The sequence below is a fragment of the Pyrgilauda ruficollis genome, unplaced genomic scaffold, assembly GCF_017590135.1.
Source record: "Pyrgilauda ruficollis isolate IOZ18807 unplaced genomic scaffold, ASM1759013v1 scaffold325, whole genome shotgun sequence".
Lineage (NCBI taxonomy): Eukaryota > Metazoa > Chordata > Aves > Passeriformes > Passeridae > Pyrgilauda > Pyrgilauda ruficollis.
The window spans coordinates 13840-33216 of NW_024524656.1; the positions used below are offsets into that span (position 1 = coordinate 13840).

Genomic DNA, 19377 nt, shown 5'->3' on the forward strand with positions numbered 1-19377 from the left:
ATCGTCCCCTATAACCCCCCAAAAACCCCGCTTAGATCCCCATAGCCCCCCACAGGCCCCTACAGCTCCCAGACCCCCAGTATACACCCAGAGCCCCCTGGACTCCGCCCTTTGCAGCCCCATGTCCCTTCTCGGCCGCCGTTGGGGCGGCGCGAGTCACGCCTCGTCACGAGGCCGCATAGGAGGAGTGGCCTTCCCCATCCGGGGCCCTGCGGCAGGAAAAGGGGCGTGGCCAGCCGGGGCGCGCCCGCCCAATCCTCGCGTCGGGTAAGGCGGGCAGGGAGGGGGCGGGCGGTGGCGGGAGGAGACAACCAATCAGAGCGCGGAGCCGGGCGGCGCTGGCCAATAGGAGAGCGCGGGGGGCGGGGCCTCGCTCGCGCAGGGAGGGGGCGGCGGGTGGCAGCGGCCGCGGCCGCCATCTTGTCGCGGAGGAGCCGAGCGGAGCGGGCGGGACCCGGCGGCGGGGCCTGGACAGCGATATTGGTGCGGGGCCGGGGGCGAGCCCGGGGGTCCTCGGGGGCTGCCCCGGGCTGCAGGAGCGCGGGGAGGCGGCCCCGGGGCCGGCAAGCGCGGCCCCGCCTTGGGGGAGCCGGCGCCGGGCCTGAGGGGGCCGGGGGGGAGCCGTGAGGGGGAACCGCCCCCCCCCACACCGGGACCCGCAGGATGGGGAGCGCTGGCCGGGACCGTGACCCCCGGTCGGGCACTTCCGGGGATGGGGAACCCCCCCGGGTTGGCTCCCCGGGGATGGGGAACCTCCCGGTTAATGGGGAACTCCCGCAGGGGAGGCCCCGAGGGCGGGATCGCCCCGGGATGGGACCCCCGGGCCCCCCGGTGCTGGGAGCGCTCTCGGGGGTGGGGGGCGGGCTGTGCCTGGGTCTGCGGGGTGCTGGTGGGGTCTGATGTCCCTTAGTGCCACCTCGCTGTCCCCAAGTGTCCCTCCCCACCCTTCTGTGTGTCCATACATCCCTGCGTGTCGCCCTGTCCGTCCCTGGTGTCACCAGGGCGGTGACAACCAATGGGACAGCGCGGGGACTGTCGCACCTGCTGGCCCCGCCCGTGACCCCATTCACCTGGTGTCACTCTCTGTGTCCCCGCTGTCACCTGGTGTCACCCTCTGTGTCCCCGCTGTCACCTGGTGTCACCCTCTGTGTCCCCGCTGTCACCTGGTGTCACCCTCTGTGTCCCCGCTGTCACCTGGTGTCACCCTCTGTGTCCCCGCTGTCACCTGGTGTCACCCTGCATCGCCCTCTCCATCCCTGCGTGTCCCTCTTTGCCACCTCCGGTGTCACCTGGTGTCACTTCCAGCATCATCCCCTGTCCCTGGTGTCACCTCTCGTCAGCCGATGTGTCACTGTGTTCTGTTCAGTGCCACCCTGTGTGTCACCCTCTGCTGTGGGTGACCTCAGGTCCCCACAGATGTCACCTCTTGCCCCCAGCATCACCCCGTGTCTCTCCCAGTGTCCCCGCTGTCCCCAGCACTGTCCTCGTGTGACCCTGCCTGTCCTCTGTCCTTGTCCCTAAATGTCCAGCTGACCCCTGGCAGTCCCCAAATGTCCAGTTCCTTCCTGTCCCTGTCCCCAGATGTCCCCAGATGTGCCCTGACCCCATCCTTGTCCCCAGCTGTCCAGCTCCTCTCTGCCCATGGATATCCCTACCCTCTCTTTGTCCCCAGCTGTCCCCATGTGTCCCCTGACCTGTCATTGTCTCCAGGTGTCCCAGCTGTCCCTTGACTTGTCCCTGTCCTCAGCTGTTATCTAGCTGTCCCCTGACCCTCACCTTGTCCCCAGCTGTCCCCATCCCCACCTGTCCCTGTGTGTCCCCTCTCCTGTGCCCGACTGTCCCTGTGTCCACCTGTCCCCAATTGTCCCTGTCTCCAGATGTCCCCTGACTGTCCCTGTGTTCAGGTGTCCCCTGAGTGTCCCTGTCCCTGTGTGTTCCTGACTGTCCCTGTCCCCAACTGTCCCTGTATCCAGGTGTCCCCTGACTGTCCCTGTCCCTGAGTGTCCCCAGCTGTCCCCAGCAGTCTGTGACTGTCCCCAGCTGTCCCTGAGTGTCCCTGGTGTCCCTGTCCCCAGATGTCCAGCTCCCCGCTGTCGAAGAAGCGCCGCGTCTCTGGGTCAGAGCCACCGACGGGCTCCAGCCGCGCCCCTGCCCCCGCCGTGTCCCCGAGCGTCACCCCCGCCAACGTGAGTGCCACCTCCACCCCCTCGGGGACCCTGCACCACCCACGGGGGCTTTGTCACCCTCTGGGGAGCCCCTGGTGGCATTGTCACCTCTGTGGTGCTCAGAGCTGCTGCTCGGGGCGCGGTGTCACCTGGTGTCACCTGTGGGTCTTGGGAGTGGCGTGTGTCTCTTGATGTCCCCTTACTCTACTCAGAGTCATTTGCTGTCCCTTGTGGGGTCCCTCTTTGTCCTGAGGGTGACACTTGTCCCCCAGGTCCCCAATGTCCCTCCCACCATGGGCAGTGTCACCCACACAGTGTCGCCTGTGGGTCTTGGGGGTGACACATGTCCCTCAGTGTCCCTTTGGTCCCCTCGGGGTCACTGTTAACAATGCTTTGGTGACAGTTACTGTCCTTTGCTGTCCCTTCCTTTGTCCTGAGGGTGACATTTGTCCCCTAGTCTGCAGTGTCCCTTCAACAATGGGCAGCATCACCCACAAGGTGTCACCTGCCCAACTGTTGTCAGCACAGAGTGACACCACTCTGCCATCCCCTGCCACCCCTTGGGGGTCCTGCCCCCTGTCTCAGGGTGTCACAACACCCATTGTCACCCTCAGTGTCCCCGTGGTGACACCGCTGTCCCCTCTGTCCCCAGGGAATGGCGAAGAACGGGGCCGAGGCCGAGATCGATGAGGGGCTCTACTCCCGCCAGCTGTGAGTGAGGGGGACATGGGGGGGACATTTTGGGGTCCTCAAGGGGGGTTTGGGGTCCCCAAGGGGTTTGGGATCTCCACGGACTTGGGGGGCTCTCTATGGAGTGGGGGAGGGGTCCCCATAGTCTGGGATTTCCCCAGGGAATTGGGGTTCCTTATGGATTTGGGGTCTCCCCATAGATTTGGGGTTTTCCCATAGCTTGGGGTTTGCCCTGTGAGCTGTGGGGTCTTCGTGGATTTGGGGTTTCCCCATGGATTTGAGGTTCCTTGTGGATTTGGGGTTTCCCCATGGATTTGAGGTTCCTTGTGGATTTGGGGTTTCCCCATGGACTTGAGATTCCTTGTGGATTTGGGGTTTCCCCATGGATTTGAGATTCCTTGTGGATTTGGGGTTTCCCCATAACTAGGGATTTCCCCATGGATTTGGGGTTTCCCCATAGTTTGGGGTTTGCCCTGTGAGTTGTGGGGCCCCCACAGATTTGGGGATGTGGTGTGGATTGGGGTTTTCTTATAAGTTTGGGGTTTTTTATAAGTATGGGCAGTTAAGTGGGATGCACTCGAATTAGGGGGGGTTCTACACCTTGAGGGGTTTCCCCTGAGAGTTTGGGGTTCTCATTGAGAGTTTTGGGTTCCTATTGAGGTTTTTGGGTTCCCGTTGAGTTCTTTGGCATTTCATTGAGATTTTTGGGGTCCCCATAGACTGGGGTTCCTTATGGATTTGGGGTTTCTCCAAAGACTTGGGGTTCCTTATGGCTTTGGAGGAGTTCCTTATGGCTTTGGAGGGGTTCCATGGATTAGGGTTTCCCTATAAATTTGGGATTTTTTTATAAATACAGAGGATTAAACAGGACACACTTGAACTGGGGCGGGGTTCCTCCAACCTTGACGAGTTTCCCCTGCAAGTTCTGAATTCCTATGAGCTTTCTAGGGTTCCCCCTGATATTTTTGGGGTTTTTCCCCCCAGGTACGTGCTGGGCCACGAGGCCATGAAGCGCATGCAGACCTCCAACGTGCTGGTGTCGGGGCTGCGGGGGCTGGGCGTGGAGGTGGCCAAGAACCTGGTGCTGGGGGGGGTCAAATCCGTCACCCTGCACGACCCCCACCCCGCAGCCTGGGCCGACCTGGCCTCCCAGGTGGGTCCTCGTGGGGTTTCCTGGGATTTTTTGGGGTTTTTTACCCTCAGTTGTTGTTAATTGCTGTGTGTGGGTGCTGGAGTTTCTTCTGGGGGTAAGGGGGTTTTAGAGGGAGGTTTATTGGGGGGATTTTGGGGTGGTTTGGGGTGTTTTGGGGTTGGTTTTGTGGGTGTTGGGAGTGTGTTGTAGGGATTTTGGGATGTTTTGGGGATGTTTTTAGGGTTTTGGGGGGTTTTTGAAGGGTGTTTTGGGGATTTTTAGGGGTTCCAGCCTCCCCTACCCCTCAATTCCTTTCCGCATTTTACCTGGGGAGGAGGACGTGTGGTGTTTTGGGGATGTTTTTGAGGTTGTTTTGGGGATGTTTTTGGAAGTGTTTTGGGTAGTTTTGGGGATGTTTTTGGGGGTGTTTTCAGGGTATTTTAGGGCTTCCTGACCCTAGTTCCCTGTCCCCAGTTCTGCCTGCAGGAGGATGGCGTGGGGTGTTGGGGGGGATTTTTTTGGGGTTGTTTTGGGGTTCCTGATCCCTCATTCCCCCCAGTTCTACCTGCGGGAGGAGGACGTGGGGTGTTTGGGCGTTGGGGGTGGTTTTGGGGTTGTTTGGGGGATGTTTTGGGGTTCCTGACCCCTCCTTCCCCCCAGTTCTACTTGCGGGAGGAGGACGTGGGGTGTTTGGGCGTTGGGGGTGGTTTTGGGGTTGTTTGGGGGATGTTTTTTCCCTGTCCCCAGTTCTGCCTGCAGGAGGATGGCGTGGGGTGTTGGGGGGGATTTTTTTGGGGTTGTTTTGGGGTTCCTGATCCCTCATTCCCCCCAGTTCTACCTGCGGGAGGAGGACGTGGGGTGTTTTGGGGTTTTTTGGGGATTTTTTTGGGGTCGTTTTTGGGGTTGTTTTTGGTGGTGTTTTTGGGGTTGTTTGGGGATGTTTTTGGGGTTGTGTTTGGGATGTTTTGGGGTTCCTGACCCCTCCTTCCCCCCAGTTCTACCTGCGGGAGGAGGACGTGGGGCGCAGCCGGGCCGAGGCCACGCTGCCGCGCTTGGCCGAGCTCAACTCCTACGTGGCCGTGAGCAGCACCCGGGAGCCGCTGTCCCAGGAGCTGCTGGGCACATTCCAGGTAACCTGGCACAGGTGTGCCCACCTGGGCACAGGTGTGACACCCCAGACAGGCGTGACCCTCAGGCAGGTGTGCCCACCTGGGCACGGGTGTAACCCTCAGACGTGCCCCCTCAGGCAGGTGTGCTCACCTGGAGATAGGTATAACCCTCAGACAGGTGTAACCCTCAGGTGTGCCCCCTCAGACAGGTGTGCCTACCTGGGCACAGGTGTAACCCTCAGGCAGGCGTGCCTACTTGGGCACAGGTGTAACACCACAGACAGGTGTGCCCACCTGGGCACAAGTTTAACCCCCTCAGACAGGTGTGACCCTCAGGCAGGTGTGCCCACCTGGGCACAGGTGTAACCCTCAGCTAGGTGTGCCCACCTGGGCAGGGGTGTAACCCTCAGGTGTGCCCCCTCAGACAGGTGTGCCTCCCTGGGCACAGGTGTAACCCTCAGCTAGGTGTGCCCACCTGGGCACGGGTGTAACCCTCAGACAGGTGTTCCACTTAGGGGGCCAGGTGAGCAAGGTGAATACCCAGGTGAGCACTCAGGTGAGTGCCCAGGTGAGTGCCCAGGTGCCCTGTCCCACAGGTGGTGGTGCTGACCAACTCCCCGCTGGAGGAGCAGCTCTGGGTGGGCGATTTCTGCCACAGCCACGGCATCAAGCTGGTGGTGGCCGACACACGCGGGCTCTTCGGGTGAGAGCAGGGGACGTGGGGGGCTTTTGGGGTCCCTTTTGGGGTGGGATTTTTGGGGTAGATCTTTTTTGGGGTGGCTTTTTTCTTGGGGGTCCTTTTTGGCGTAGATTCCTTTTGAGGGGGGTCTTTTCTGGGGGGTCCTTTTTGGGGTGGATCCCTTTTGGGGTGGGTCTTTTCTAGTGGGGTCTCTTTTGGGGTGGGATTTTTGGGGTGCATCTCTTTTAGGGTGGATCCCTTTTGGGGTGGGTCTTTTCTGGGGGAGTCCTTTTTTGGGGTAGATTCCTTTTGGGGGGGTCTTTTCTGGGGGGGTCCTTTTTGGGGTGCATCTCTTTTGGGGTGGGATTTTTACAAAGTTCCTTTTTGGCATGAGGATTTTAGGGTGGAGATTTTATGGTGGATGACTTTTGGGGTGGGGTTTTTAGGAGATTGTTTTCTGGGGTGGGATTTTTTGGGGGGGGATTTTAGAGTAGATCCTTTCTGGGTGGGGATTATTAGGGAAGCTCTTTTTTGGGAGGGAAGATTTTAGGACGTTAATTTCTGGGGTGGGATTTTAGGTTGGGATTTTTGAGGTGGAGATTTTAGGATGGATCCCTTTTAGGGGGGAGTTTTTTGGAAGTCCTTTCCTGGAGTGGGATTTCTGGGGGGGGGATTTTAGAGTGGATCCCTTTTGGGGTTCCACACTGACCCCCTCCCCCCTCACAGGCAGCTGTTCTGTGACTTTGGGGACGACATGGTGGTGACAGACCCCAACGGGGAGCAGCCCCTCAGTGCCATGGTGTCCATGGTCACCAAGGTACCGGGAGGGGACAGCTCTGGGATGTCCCCAAGGGTGCAGGGAGGGGACAGCTCTGGGGTGTCCCCACATGGCTGTCCAGGGGGTGTTTTGGGGTGTCCTGGTCCCCTCAGCACCCCCTGTGCCCCCCATGTCCCCAGGGGTGCCCCATGTCCCCAGTGGTGCCCTGGGGAGGTTCCTGGGTGTCCCCTTCATGTCCCCTGACGCTGCCCTGTGTCCCCAGGGCTGTCCCAGGAAGGTTCCTAGGTGTCCCCCCCCCGTGTCCCCTGTCAGTGCTCCGTGTCCCCAGGGCTGTCCCAGGGAGGTTCCTGGGTGTCCCATGTCCCCAGGGCTGTCCCAGGGAGGTTCCTGGGTGTCCCTCCCATGTCCCCTGTCAGTGCTCCGTGTCCCCAGGGCTGTCCCGGGGAGTCCCCCATGTCCCCAGGGGTGCCCTGGGGAGGTTCCTGGGTGCCCTGGTCCCCTCTGGGTGAGGTCCCCTTTGGGTTTGTGGATGTCCCTGTGTCCTGTCACGCTGTCCCATGTCCCCAAGGCTGTCCCAGGGAGGTTCCTGGGTGTCCCCCCCAGTGTCCCCTGTCAGTGCTCCGTGTCCCCAGGGCTGTCCTGGGAAGGTTCCTGGGTGTCCCATGTCCCCAGGGCTGTCCCAGGGAGGTTCCTGGGTGTCCCATGTCCCCAGGACTGTCCCGGGGAGGTTCCTGGGTGTCGCCACCATGTCCCCTGACGCTGCCCCATGTCCCCAGGGCTGTCCCGGGGAGGTTCCTGGGTGTCCCATGTCCCCAGGGCTGTCCCAGGGAGGTTCCTGGGTGTCCCCTTCATGTCCCCTGACGCTGCCCCGTGTCCCCAGGGCTGTCCTGGGGAGGTGACCTGCCTGGACGAGGCGCGTCACGGCTTTGAGACGGGCGACTTTGTCACCTTCACGGAGGTGGAGGGGATGGAGGAGCTGAACCGCTGCGGGCCCGTGGAGATCCGCGTGCTGGGTGAGCCCTGGCTTTGGGGGGTCCCTCGCTGGGGGTCTTTTTGGGGTCTCTGAGGCACCTGGTGCTGCTCTGTGGGTATGTCTGAGGCACCTGGGGTCCTTTCTGGGGTCTCTGAGGCACCTGCAGTCCATTTTGGGGTTTCTGAGGTACCTGGGGGTCCTTTTTGGGTTCTCTGAGGCACCTGGGGTCCTTTCTGGGGTGTCCCAGATACCTGGATTTCTTTTTGGGGTGCCCTGGTGACACCCCGGTGTCCCCAGGTCCCTACACGTTCAGCATTGGGGACACCAGTGGCTACGGGGACTACGTGCGGGGTGGCATCGTCACCCAGGTCAAGATGCCCAAGCACATCCACTTCGTGAGTGGCACTGGGGGCACTGGGAGGGACTGGGGGACACTGGGAGGGACTTGGGGGCCAGTGGGTTATACTGGGCTGTACTGAACTATACTGAGTTGAACTGGTTTGTATTGGGTAATGCTGGCATATACTGGGTTATACTGGGCTGCACAAGGTTATGAGGAGCTATATTGGGTTTTACTGGATCATGCTGGGCTATATGGGCTTGTACTGGGCTGTGCTGGTTTATACTGGTTTGTACTGGGCTATACCATTTTATAGTGGGTTGTACTGGTTTGTGTTGGGTTGCATTAGAGTGTTCTGGGTTATACGGGGTTTTACTGGTTTGGACTGGGCTATACTTTGTTGTGCTGGTTTATACTGGGCTGTGCTGGTTTATATTGGGCTCTAGAGGTTTATACTGGGCTGTGCTGGTTTATATTGGGCTGTGCTGGTTTATACTGGGTTGTACAGGTTTATACTGGGCTGTACAGGTTTATACTGGTTTTCACGAGGGTGTCCCCCCAGAAACAGTTGTGGGATGTGCTTAGGGGGTACTGGGCTGTACTGGTTTATACTGGGATGTCACCTCTCCCCATCCTGTCCCAGAAACGGTTGCGGGATGCGCTGCTTGGGTACTGGGCTGTACTGGTTTGTATGGGGCTGTACTGGTTTATACAGGGTTATACTGGTTTATACAGGGTTATACTGGGTTGTACCGGTTTATACTGAGCTCTGCTGGTTTATACTGGTTTACACTGGGATGTCTCCTCCAGAAACGGTTGCGGGACGCGCTGGCCGAGCCCGAGATGATGGTGACGGATTTCGGGAAGGCCGAGAGGCCCTCGATGCTGCACTGGGCCTGGCAGGGCCTGCACCGCTTTATGCGGCAGCACGGCCGCGCCCCGCGGCCCCGCCACCAGGTGGGGACACCGGGGGGACAGGAGGGACATTGGGGACAGGGAGGCACCATGACCTGCCCCAACACAGTGTCCCTGGGGCTCTGTCACCAGCTGGTGACACTGGTGACATTGAGGGTGTTGGGGACATGGAGGCCACCATGACTTGCCCCATCATGACCACCCCCAGGTGGTGACACTGGGGACATTGAGGGTGTTGGGGACATGGAGGCCACCATGATCTGCCCCAACACAATGTCCTTGGGGTCCTGGTGACACTGGGGACATTGGGGGTGTTCGGCACCTGGAGATCACTGTGACGTGCCCCATTATGGCCACCCCCAGGGCCCTGTCACCAACTCTGGGGACATTGAGGGTGTTGGGGACCTGGAGGTCACCAGAGCTCCACCAGAATTTGGGGATATCAGAGGGCTTGGGGTGGCTGGGGCTTGGAGGGACATTGGGGACATGGAGCCACCGGGTCCTGCACCAACAGGGATCCCCACCACAGTCCCATTATCTCTTGGTGACATAATTTGGGCATGTCACAGACTGTGGAGTGGCCTTTGGGGACACTGTATCCCCACTGAGGCCATGGAGGCCACCAAGCCTCGCTTGTGGCCCTTCCCTGCTGTCCCCACCACCGTGTCCCTGTCCTTGTCCCCGGCAGGGTGACGCGGCCGAGGTGGTGGCCCTGACCAAGGAGGTGGCCGCGGGGGCCGAGCTGGACGAGGAGCTGGTGCGGGAATTGGCCTTCCAGGCCACCGGCGACCTGGCGCCGGTCAATGCCTTCATCGGCGGCCTGGCCGCGCAGGAGGTCATGAAGGTACTCTGTCCCCGTGTCCCCAAGGCCACCTGGGGACGCTGTCCCCGTGTGTCCCCTTGTGTCACAGCTGGAGCCACTCACGTGCCTCTGCCTGGGGCACCAGGCTCAGTGTCTGTGTCTGGATTACTGTGGTGTCCCTGAGGCGTTCACTGGGGTTCCCCTGAGGGCACTGCCGTGTCCTTGTCCTGTCCCTGATGTGTCCCTCAGGGTCCTGGCCCTGTCCCTGACATGTCACCCTGAGGTCTCTGCCTTGTCCATGTCCTGTCCCTCTTGTGTCCTCTGGGTCCCTGTCCCTGTCCTTGACACGTTTCCAGGTTCCTGTTCCTGACGTGTCCACCAGGATCCCAGCCCTGTCCCTGACACGTCCTCTGGGATGTCCCCGATGTGTCTCCCGGCGTCCTGTCCTTGTGTCCCCAGGATGTCCCTGATCTGTCCCTTGGGATGTCCCTGATTGGTCCCCCAGGGTTTCCCTGTCCCTGTCCGTGGGCTGTGCTTTCTCTGATATATATTTGGCTGTCCCTGTCCCAAACTGTCCCTGCTGTGTCCTTGGGTTGTCCCTGTCCCTGACTGTCCTCGGGCTGTCCCTGACTGTCCCTGGGCTGTCCCTGTCCCCCAGGCCGTGTCGGGGAAGTTCACGCCCATCACGCAGTGGCTTTACTTCGACGCGCTCGAGTGTCTGCCCGAGGAGAACCGCGACACGCTGCTCACCGAGGAGCAGTGCCGGCCGGTGAGGGGACACTGGGACACCTGGGGGACACAGGGACACCTCTGGGTGCTGGGGGGGCCGGGGGACTCCTGGGGGGGTTGGGAGACACCTGAGGAGCAGTGCCAGCCGGTGAGGGACATTGGGACACCTGGGTGATGCCTGGAGGGGCTGGGGGACACCAGAGGAGCAGTGCCAGCTAGTGAGGGGACACCCCTGGAGGACTGGGGGTGTCACCCCTGGGTGGGTCATCGGTTGGAGGACATTGGTACGGGAATCCCCATCGGTCACCCCGTTGGGGACAGCAGATGCATCACAGGGTCAGGGTGGCCACCCAGCACCTGAGGGTGGTCATTCCTTGAGGAAATAGCCATGGCTGCTGTCACCCCTGAGTCCCCGTGGTGGCTCTGCAGCCCCGGGGGTGTCCCCTGGCAGGTGACACAGCCAGGTGACGCCGGTGTCGCATCGTCCCCAGCGCAACAGCCGCTACGACGGGCAGATCGCCGTGTTCGGGGCTGAGCTGCAGGCCAAGCTGGGCGCCCAGAAGTACTTCGTGGTCAGTGTCCCCAACATCACCAGTGTGTTCTCCATCATCCAGAAGTCTCTTGTGCTGTCACCTGTTCCTCAAACGCCACCAAATTTCGCTTTGTGGATTTACCAAGTGTCGCCTCTCCCACATGCACATCGCCAGCCTTCCTGGGCCACCCTAAGTGTTCCCACGTGTCCCTTTGCTGTCCCCTGGTGTCCTCACGCGTTTCCTGATTGTTCCTTCAAGTCGTTTGCATGTCCTCAATGTCCCTCGTGTCCCCAGCTCTGTTCTAGTGTCCTTTGCGTGTTCCAAAGAGTTCTCTCACCCCCATCCCTTTTCTAACACTTGTCCCCAACCCACTGGGACACCTCCTGCTGTGTCCCACATGTCCCCAACCCTGTGGGCCACCTCGTGCTCTGTCCCCACATGTCCCCACGTGTCCCCGGCAGGTGGGAGCGGGGGCCATCGGCTGTGAGCTGCTCAAGAACTTCGCCATGGTGGGACTGGGCTGTGGCCCCGAGGGCAGCATCACCGTCACCGACATGGACACCATCGAGAAGTCCAACCTCAACCGCCAGTTCCTCTTCCGGCCGTGGGACGTCACGGTGAGGGCTGGGAGTGACCAGAGCGTTGGCCAACGTTGGGTTGGCTACACCAAGCTGGAGTGGGCAGGGAGGGAGGAGTTGGGGGGACAATGAGGGGCAGAGTTTGAGGGGGTCTGGAGGGGCAGAGCCAATGGGGGTTGGGAAACCACTCTTAAGTTGGCTACCATTGAGTTGGTCAAGGTCAATGGTGAGTTTTGGGCTTAACGTCAGCGGTTGAGTGTCATGCTCAACACTTAAGTTTCTTAGCCAGTGTCAGTGGTTGAATTTCGTGCTCAACATCAGCGGTTGAGTTTTTTGGCCAATGTCACCATTAGAGTTTCTTGGCCAGTGTTTCAGGTTGAGTTTTGTGCTTGTTGGTTTCTTGGCCAACATCAACAATCAAGTTTCGTGCTCGATATCGACTGTTGATTTTCTTTGCTAGCGTCAATGGTGGAATTTTTTGGTCAACATCAACGATTGAATTTTGTGCTCAACGTTAATGGTTGAGTTTCTTGGCCAAAGTCAACAATTGAGTTTTGTTCTCAATGTCAACGACTGATTTTCCTGGTTAGTATCAATGGTTGAGTTTGTGCTCAACATCAACAGTTGAGTTTCTTGGTCAACGTCAGTGGTTCAATTACTTCTTGAACGTCAACGATTGATTTTCCTGATTAATGTCAATGATTACATTTCTGCTCAACATCAACAGTTGAGTTTCTTGGCCAACGCCAATGGTTGAGTTTCGTGGTCAACGTCAACAGTTGAGTTTCTTGGCCAATGCCAACAGTTGAGTTTCTTGGCTAACATCACCAATTGAGTTTCTGAGATGTGTCATTGCATTAGGAAAGGGGCGTGGCCTACAAGGGCATGTCCCAAGGGGCGTGGCTCACATCGCAGCTCTTCCCCACCCACAGAAGCTGAAGTCGGAGCGGGCGGCGGCGGCGGCGCGGGAGATGAACCCGGCGCTGCGCGTCAGCAGCCGCACCGACCGCGTGGGCCCCGACACCGAGCGCGTCTACGACGACGACTTCTTCGAGGGGCTGGACGGCGTGGCCAACGCACTGGACAACGTGGATGCACGTGAGCACGGGGGGCTGGGGGCCACAGAGACCTCTGGGGGTGCTGGAGGGACCCTTGGGGGGCTATGGGGATCCTTGGAGGGCTATGGGGATGCTTGGGGGGCTATGGGGACCCTTGGGGGGCTATGGGGATCCTTCGAGGGCTATGGGGGACCCTTGGGGGGCTATGGGGATCCTTGGGGGGCTATGGGGACCCTTGGGGGGCTATGGGGACCCTTGGGGGGCTACCCCACAGCCACTACTTGTGCCCCATAGCCCCTGTGTGTGCCCCATATCTGGGTCGCCCACAGCCCCTGGGGTGCCCCAAATTCATGGGGTGCCCCATAACCCCTAGAGACCTTAGGCAGCATGTACTGTGGGATGTTCTGTATCTGGGGGTACCCTATAGGCCCCTGAGGGTGCCCTGTACCCCCTGGCCTGCCCCATAACTGCCCCCCACCCCCGGGCAGGGCTGTACATGGACCGGCGCTGCGTTTATTACCGGAAGCCGCTGCTGGAGTCGGGCACGTTGGGCACCAAGGGCAACGTGCAGGTGGTGATCCCGTTCCTGAGCGAGTCCTACAGCTCCAGCCAGGACCCCCCCGAGAAGGCCATTCCCATCTGCACCCTCAAGAACTTCCCCAACGCCATCGAGCACACGCTGCAGGTGCGTCCAGGTGTGCCCAGGGGCACCTGGCGGGTGTGAGGGGCACTTGGTGTGTCTGGCTGGAGGGTGCCCAGGTGGTCTTTTGGGGGGTTCCAGATGGTTGGGTGGCATTTGATGGGCCCTGGAGAGAACATTTTGGGGCATCCCAGACTCTGGGCTCTCTGCTTTGGGGGATTCTGGCTCTGGGGTTCTGTTTTGGGGGTCCTGAACAATGGAATCCCCATTTTAGGGGGTTGTGGACACCTGGTTCCCCAGTTTTGGGGTGTCTTGGGCACTGCAGTCCCCGTTTTGGGGTGTTCTGGGCACTGCAGTCCCCGTTTTGGGGTGCCCTTGGTGCCAGGAGCCCCCAGTGACACCCCCTTGTTGCAGTGGGCACGTGACGAGTTCGAGGGGCTCTTCAAGCAGCCGGCCGAGAACGTGAACCAGTACCTGATGTGAGTGTGGGGGTCGGGCACCCCAAATCCCACTGGACCCCCCCCCAAATCCCACAGGAGTACCCCAGGGACCCCAAGTTCCTGGAGTGGACCCTGTGCCTCATTGAGACATCTCCTTAACCCTGTACCCCTTTTCCCTGGAGACCCCAAATTCACCTTTTTGGGATCTCCATAATGCCCTGCACCCCTTTTCTCCAGGGACCCCAAATTCCTGCAGGGGACCCTTAACCCCCATAACCCCCTGTACCACCATAACCCCTGTAACCCCATAATCCCCTGCGCCCCCTTTTTCTCCAGGGACCCCAAGTTCCTGGAGCACACCCTGTGCCTGGCAGGGACACCTGTGACCCCCCCCAACCCCTGGGCTCCCTGCTTTGTGGGATTCTGGCTCTGGGGTTCTGTTTTGGGGGTCCTGAACAATGGAATCCCCATTTTAGGGGGTTGTGGACACCTGGTTCCCCAGTTTTGGGGTGTCTTGGGCACTGCAGTCCCCGTTTTGGGGTGTTCTGGGCACTGCAGTCCCCATTTTGGGGTGCCCTTGGTGCCAGGAGCCCCCAGTGACACCCCCTTGTTGCAGTGGGCACGTGACGAGTTCGAGGGGCTCTTCAAGCAGCCGGCCGAGAACGTGAACCAGTACCTGATGTGAGTGTGGGGGTCGGGCACCCCAAATCCCACTGGACCCCCCCCAAATCCCACAGGACTACCCCAGGGACCCCAAGTTCCTGGAGTAGACCCTGTGCCTCATTGAGACATCTCCTTAACCCTGTACCCCTTTTCCCTGGAGACCCCAAATTCACCTTTTTGGGATCTCCATAATGCCCTGCACCCCTTTTCTCCAGGGACCCCAAATTCCTGCAGGGGACCCTTAACCCCCATAACCCCCTGTACCACCATAACCCCTGTAACCCCATAATCCCCTGCGCCCCCTTTTTCTCCAGGGACCCCAAGTTCCTGGAGCAGACCTTGGCCTGTTTGGGACCACCATAATCCTCTGCACCCCCTTTTTCCCCCCAGGGATCCCTTCACATTTTTGGGATTCCCCATAACCCCTGCACTCCCTTTTACCCCCAGGGACCCCAAGTTCCTGGAGCGTACCCTGCACCTGGCAGGGACCCCTGTGACCCCCCCTAACCCCCTGCACCCCCTTTTTCCCCAGGGACCCCAAGTTCCTGGAGCGGACCCTGCGCCTGGCGGGCACGCAGCCGCTGGAGGTGCTGGAGGCCGTGCAGCGCAGCCTGGTCAGCGACCGGCCCCGCGCCTGGCCCGACTGCGTGGCCTGGGCCTGCCGGCACTGGCACCGCCAGTACAGCAACAACATCCGCCAGCTGCTGCACAACTTCCCCCCGGGACAGGTGGGAGAGCCTCATTAACTCGTTATTTAATTAATGACATCCTTAGTCCTGATTAATTACCCTATTAACCCTATTAGTTACCTCGTTTACCACCATTGATTCATTTACCCCAACTGCATTTACCCCAACATCTGCCAGCTGCTGCACAACCTCCCCCCGGGACAGGTGGGACTGCCTTAATTAACGCGTTAATTTAATTACTTATATTGTCAGCCCTGATTAATTATCACATCAACCCCGGTAATGACCTTATTTACCCCCCTTCTTTCATTAACTCCAATACCTGCTAAATAATTAACTCATTAACACCCGTTACCTTTTTAACCCTATTCATTACCTCATTTACCCTAAAGTCCGTCAAGATAGGAGAGCACCCCTTGATCATCTCATTAATCTAATTAATGTATTGTTACCATAAACAATTTGCTCAGTAACTCCAATTAATAACTCATTAACCTCAATTAATGACCTCATTAACCCAAATTTTCTTTCTCCCCCCAGAAAACGAACTCGGGGACCCTGTTCTGGTCGGGGCCCAAGCGCTGCCCCCACCCCCTCGTGTTCGACCCCGACAACGTGAGTGGGGTCACCTGGGTCACCTGTGTCACCTGGGGAGGGGCTGGGTCACCTGGGGGGAGGGGACCTCACCTGTGCCCCTCTGAGTGCCACCTGTGCTCTGTGGGTGCTCCAGCAGGATAACTCCATTCCCTCTGAGTGCCACACCTTTAGTTGTCACTCATCACCTCTGGGTATCACCTGTCACTGTTCAGTGCCACCTTCACCCCCTTTGGTGCTGCACTGTTACTTTTAGGTGTCACCTTCCCCCTGTTGGTGCCACCTTTGCCCCTCTGAGTATCTCTCCAGCCCCTCTGGGTGCCACCTGCACCCCTGTGGGTGCCCCGTATGTCCCGTGGGTGTCCCCTGTGCCCTTCTGAGTGCCACCTCCGCCCTGTGGGTTCCACCCCTGTCTGAGTGCCACCTGTGCCCCTCTGGGTGCCACCTGCCCCCTGTGGGTGCCACCCATGCCCCTCTGGGTGCCACCTGTGCCCTGTGTCCCCCAGCCCCTGCACCTGGACTACGTGGTGGCGGCGGCCAACCTGTTTGCGCAGAGCTACGGCATCGCGGGCTCGCGGGACCGGGCGGCCGTGGCCGAGCTGCTGCGGCACGTCCGCGTGCCGCCCTTCGCGCCCAAGGCCGGCGTGCGCATCCACGTGTCCGACCAGGAGCTGCAGAGCGCCAGCGCCGCGCTGGGTACGGCTCGGGGGCACTGGGAGCGCTGGGAGAGGGGCTGGGAGCACTGGGAGAGGGGCTGGGGGCACTGGGAGAGGGGCTGGGAGCACTGGGAGAACTGGGGGGCACTGAGAGAGGGGCTGGGGGTTACTGGGGGGACTGGGAACACTGAGTGAGGGACTGGGGGCATTGAGAGAGGGGCTGTGGGGGCACTGGGAGAACTGGGGGGCACTGGGAAAGGAGGCTGGGAACACTGGGGAGCTGCCAGTGCCACACTGGGGGGCTTTGAATGCCACTGTGGGTGAGAGGCTGGAGGTCCCACAGGTGCCGTGGGGGTGCCAGAGGGGTCCCACAGGTGCTGTGGGGTGCAGGGGTCTCACATGTGCCCCTCCCTCCCTCCCCACAGATGACGGGCGCCTGGAGGAGCTGAAGGCGTCGCTGCCCAGCCCCGAGGAGCTCCCGGGGTTCCGGATGTTCCCCATCGACTTTGAGAAGGTGGGTGCTGCCCCCCTGAGTGCCCCCCACCCACCTCTGGGTGCCCTCTGCCCACCTGGGTGCCCTCACTCCTCCCTGGCTGTCCCCAGGACGATGACACCAACTTCCACATGGATTTCATCGTGGCCGCCTCCAACCTGCGGGCAGAGAACTACGACATCCCCCCGGCCGACCGCCACAAGGTGGGCACTGGGAGCACTGGGGAGGGGCTGCAGGATACTGGGGGGCACTGGGAGCACTGGGGAGAGGCTGGAGGATACTGGGGGACACTGTGGGGGCAGCAGTGTCACTGCAGATGAGAGGCTGGGAGCACTGGGAGTGCTGGGAGCTGCTAATGTCACCCTGGTGGAGGGGTTGGGAACACGGGGGAGCAATGAGGGAGCACTGGGGGGCTGCTAATGCCACATTGGGTGAGGGTCTGCGGGGACCTATGGGGTTTTTATGGGTGCTGGGGGGTGTTATAGGGGTTGTTATGTGGTTCTGTGGGGTTTGTATGGAGTTTTATGGGTGCTGGGGGGTGCTTTAGGGTATTTCAGGGGTTATTGTGGGGTGCTGTGGGGTTTTTATGGGTGCTGGGAGGTGTTACGGGGGTTGTTATGGGGTGCTGGCGAGTTTTTATGGGGTTATTATGGTTGCTGGGGGGTGCTTTGGGGTATTTCAGGGGTTATTGTGGGGTGCTGTGGGGTTATTATGGGTGCTAGGGGGTGCTTTGGGGTGTTCCAGGGGTTATTGTGGGGTGCTGTGGGGTTATTGTTGGGTGCTGTGGGGCACACACAGAGCTCATACGCACCCCACAGTGGGGCTGTGATGCCGTGGGGGTTCTGTGGGATGACATTCAGGCTGGTTTTTTGGGGCCATCCCCTAAACCCTAAATCCCTTTTTTTGTCTTTCCAGAGCAAACTGATCGCAGGGAAGATCATCCCGGCCATCGCCACCACCACGGCGGCCGTGGTGGGCCTGGCGTGCCTGGAGCTCTTCAAGCTGGTGCAGGGGCACCGCCGGCTGAGCTCCTACAAAAACGCCTTCCTCAACCTGGCCCTGCCCTTCGTGGGCTTCTCTGAGCCCCTCGCCTGCCCCCGCAACAAGGTGGGCACTGCCAGGGCCGGGGGGCGAGGGCACGGCGGGGTGGGCTCACTGGGGGCAAGGCCAGAGGGGATTTGGGGTCGCAGTGGGGCTGGGGGTCACTTCCAGAGGGGATTTGGGGTCGCAGTGGGGCTGGGGGTCACTTCCAGAGGGGATTTGGGGTCACAGTGGGGCCAGGGGTCACTCCCAGCACGGATTTGGGGTCCCCCCGTGGCTCTGACCGTCCCCACCGTGTCCCCAGTACTACGAGGTGGAGTGGACGCTGTGGGACCGGTTCGAGGTGCAGGGGCTGCAGCCCGACGGGCAGGAGATGACCCTGCGCCAGTTCCTCGCCTACTTCAAGGTACTGGGAGGAACTGGGAGGGACTGGGAGGGGGGCAGGGGACAACTGAGGCACCCCAACCAAGAGAGGAGTGCTGGGAAGTGGGGAAGGGTCAAGCCCCTGTGGTGGCCCATGTCCCCTGTGGTGGCCGATGTCCCAAAGCCCCACTGACCCCCGTGGTGACCAATGTCCCCAAGCCTTGCTGACCCCTGTGGTAGCCCATGTCCCCAAGGCCATGAGGTTCCTGTGGGTGACCCATGGTGGCTGATGTCCCCAAGGCCGCAGGGTTCCCGTGGTGGCCGCTGTCCCCGAGCCCCGCTGACCCTGTCCCCGTGTCCCCACAGAAGGAGCACCGGCTGGAGATCACCATGCTGTCCCAGGGCGTGTCCATGCTCTACTCTTTCTTCATGCCGGCCGCCAAGCTGCGCGAGCGCCACGACCAACCGTAGGGACACGGGGACACTGGGGACATGGGGGACACTGAGGATACTGGGGGACACTGGGGACATGGGTGGAGTCCAGGGCAGGGACAGGACAGCAGGGTAGGAGGAAGGGCACAGCCCACGGCAGGGATGTGTCCTGGGGAACACAGCCCTGTGATGGGGGGGACATGTCCCAGGGTGGGGACAGGGGGTGGCCATGTCCCCTCCCTGTGTGTGCCCATCCCCTTTGGGTGTGCCCTGGCACTCCCTGTGTCCCCTCTTGTCCCCCGAGAATGACCTCTGCCACGTGTCTTGGCCATGTCACCCTCCTGTGACAGAGACCATGCCACGTGTTCTGACGCATCTCTGCCATGTCCCCCCAGGATGACCCATGCCACATGTCCCTGCAGGATGACAGAGACCATGACCCATGTCCCTGCCACGTCCCCTGTCCCTGCAGGATGACAGTGCCCCCTGTCCCTGCCATGTCCCCTATGTCCCCTGTCCCTGCAGGATGACAGTGCCCCCTGTCCCTGCCGTGTCCCCTGTCCCTGAAGGATGACAGTGACCCCTGCCCTGCCATGTCCCCCTGGTCCCCGCAGGATGACAGTGCCCCCTGTCCCTGCCATGTCCCCTATGTCCCCTGTCCCTGAAGGATGACAGTGCCTCATGTCCCCGCAGGATGACAGTGCCCCTTGTCCCTGCCATGTCCCCTATGTCCCCTGTCCCTGAAGGATGACAGTGCCCCATGTCCCTGCCATGTCCCCTATGTCCCCTGTCCCTGAAGGATGACTGTGCCCCATGTCCCCGCAGCATGACAGTGCCCCCTGTCCCTCCCATGTCCCCTGTCCCTGCAGGATGACAGTGCCCCCC

General features: G+C 60.5%; 1 protein-coding gene across 3 annotated transcripts in view; it reads left to right on the forward strand.

Annotated features, from left to right (window-relative positions):
* Window positions 1–374: 374 nt before the first annotated feature.
* UBA1 (ubiquitin like modifier activating enzyme 1) overlaps window positions 375–19377 on the forward strand; it is a 19608-nt gene continuing 605 nt past the window's right edge. Inside the window, exons 1-26 of one of the 3 annotated variants that reach the window (XM_041474495.1) lie at window positions 375–483; window positions 2076–2186; window positions 2818–2876; window positions 3840–4008; window positions 4983–5117; window positions 5693–5799; window positions 6502–6592; window positions 7434–7566; window positions 7824–7921; window positions 8677–8823; window positions 9470–9625; window positions 10242–10352; window positions 10804–10884; window positions 11307–11462; window positions 12356–12521; window positions 12970–13166; window positions 13536–13600; window positions 14757–14952; window positions 15454–15528; window positions 16014–16203; window positions 16589–16677; window positions 16767–16859; window positions 17572–17763; window positions 18002–18103; window positions 18427–18527; window positions 18915–18984. In XM_041474495.1, the coding sequence (XP_041330429.1) occupies window positions 2076–2186; window positions 2818–2876; window positions 3840–4008; window positions 4983–5117; window positions 5693–5799; window positions 6502–6592; window positions 7434–7566; window positions 7824–7921; window positions 8677–8823; window positions 9470–9625; window positions 10242–10352; window positions 10804–10884; window positions 11307–11462; window positions 12356–12521; window positions 12970–13166; window positions 13536–13600; window positions 14757–14952; window positions 15454–15528; window positions 16014–16203; window positions 16589–16677; window positions 16767–16859; window positions 17572–17763; window positions 18002–18103; window positions 18427–18527; window positions 18915–18969 (3075 nt within the window). In that variant the 5' untranslated portion in view covers window positions 375–483 and the 3' untranslated portion in view covers window positions 18970–18984. Of the gene's footprint in view, window positions 484–2075; window positions 2187–2817; window positions 2877–3839; window positions 4009–4982; window positions 5118–5692; window positions 5800–6501; window positions 6593–7433; window positions 7567–7823; window positions 7922–8676; window positions 8824–9469; window positions 9626–10241; window positions 10353–10803; window positions 10885–11306; window positions 11463–12355; window positions 12522–12969; window positions 13167–13535; window positions 13601–14177; window positions 14243–14756; window positions 14953–15453; window positions 15529–16013; window positions 16204–16588; window positions 16678–16766; window positions 16860–17571; window positions 17764–18001; window positions 18104–18426; window positions 18528–18914; window positions 18985–19377 lie in introns of those variants that run through there. The other 2 variants (XM_041474493.1, XM_041474494.1) reach the window with 2 other exon arrangements.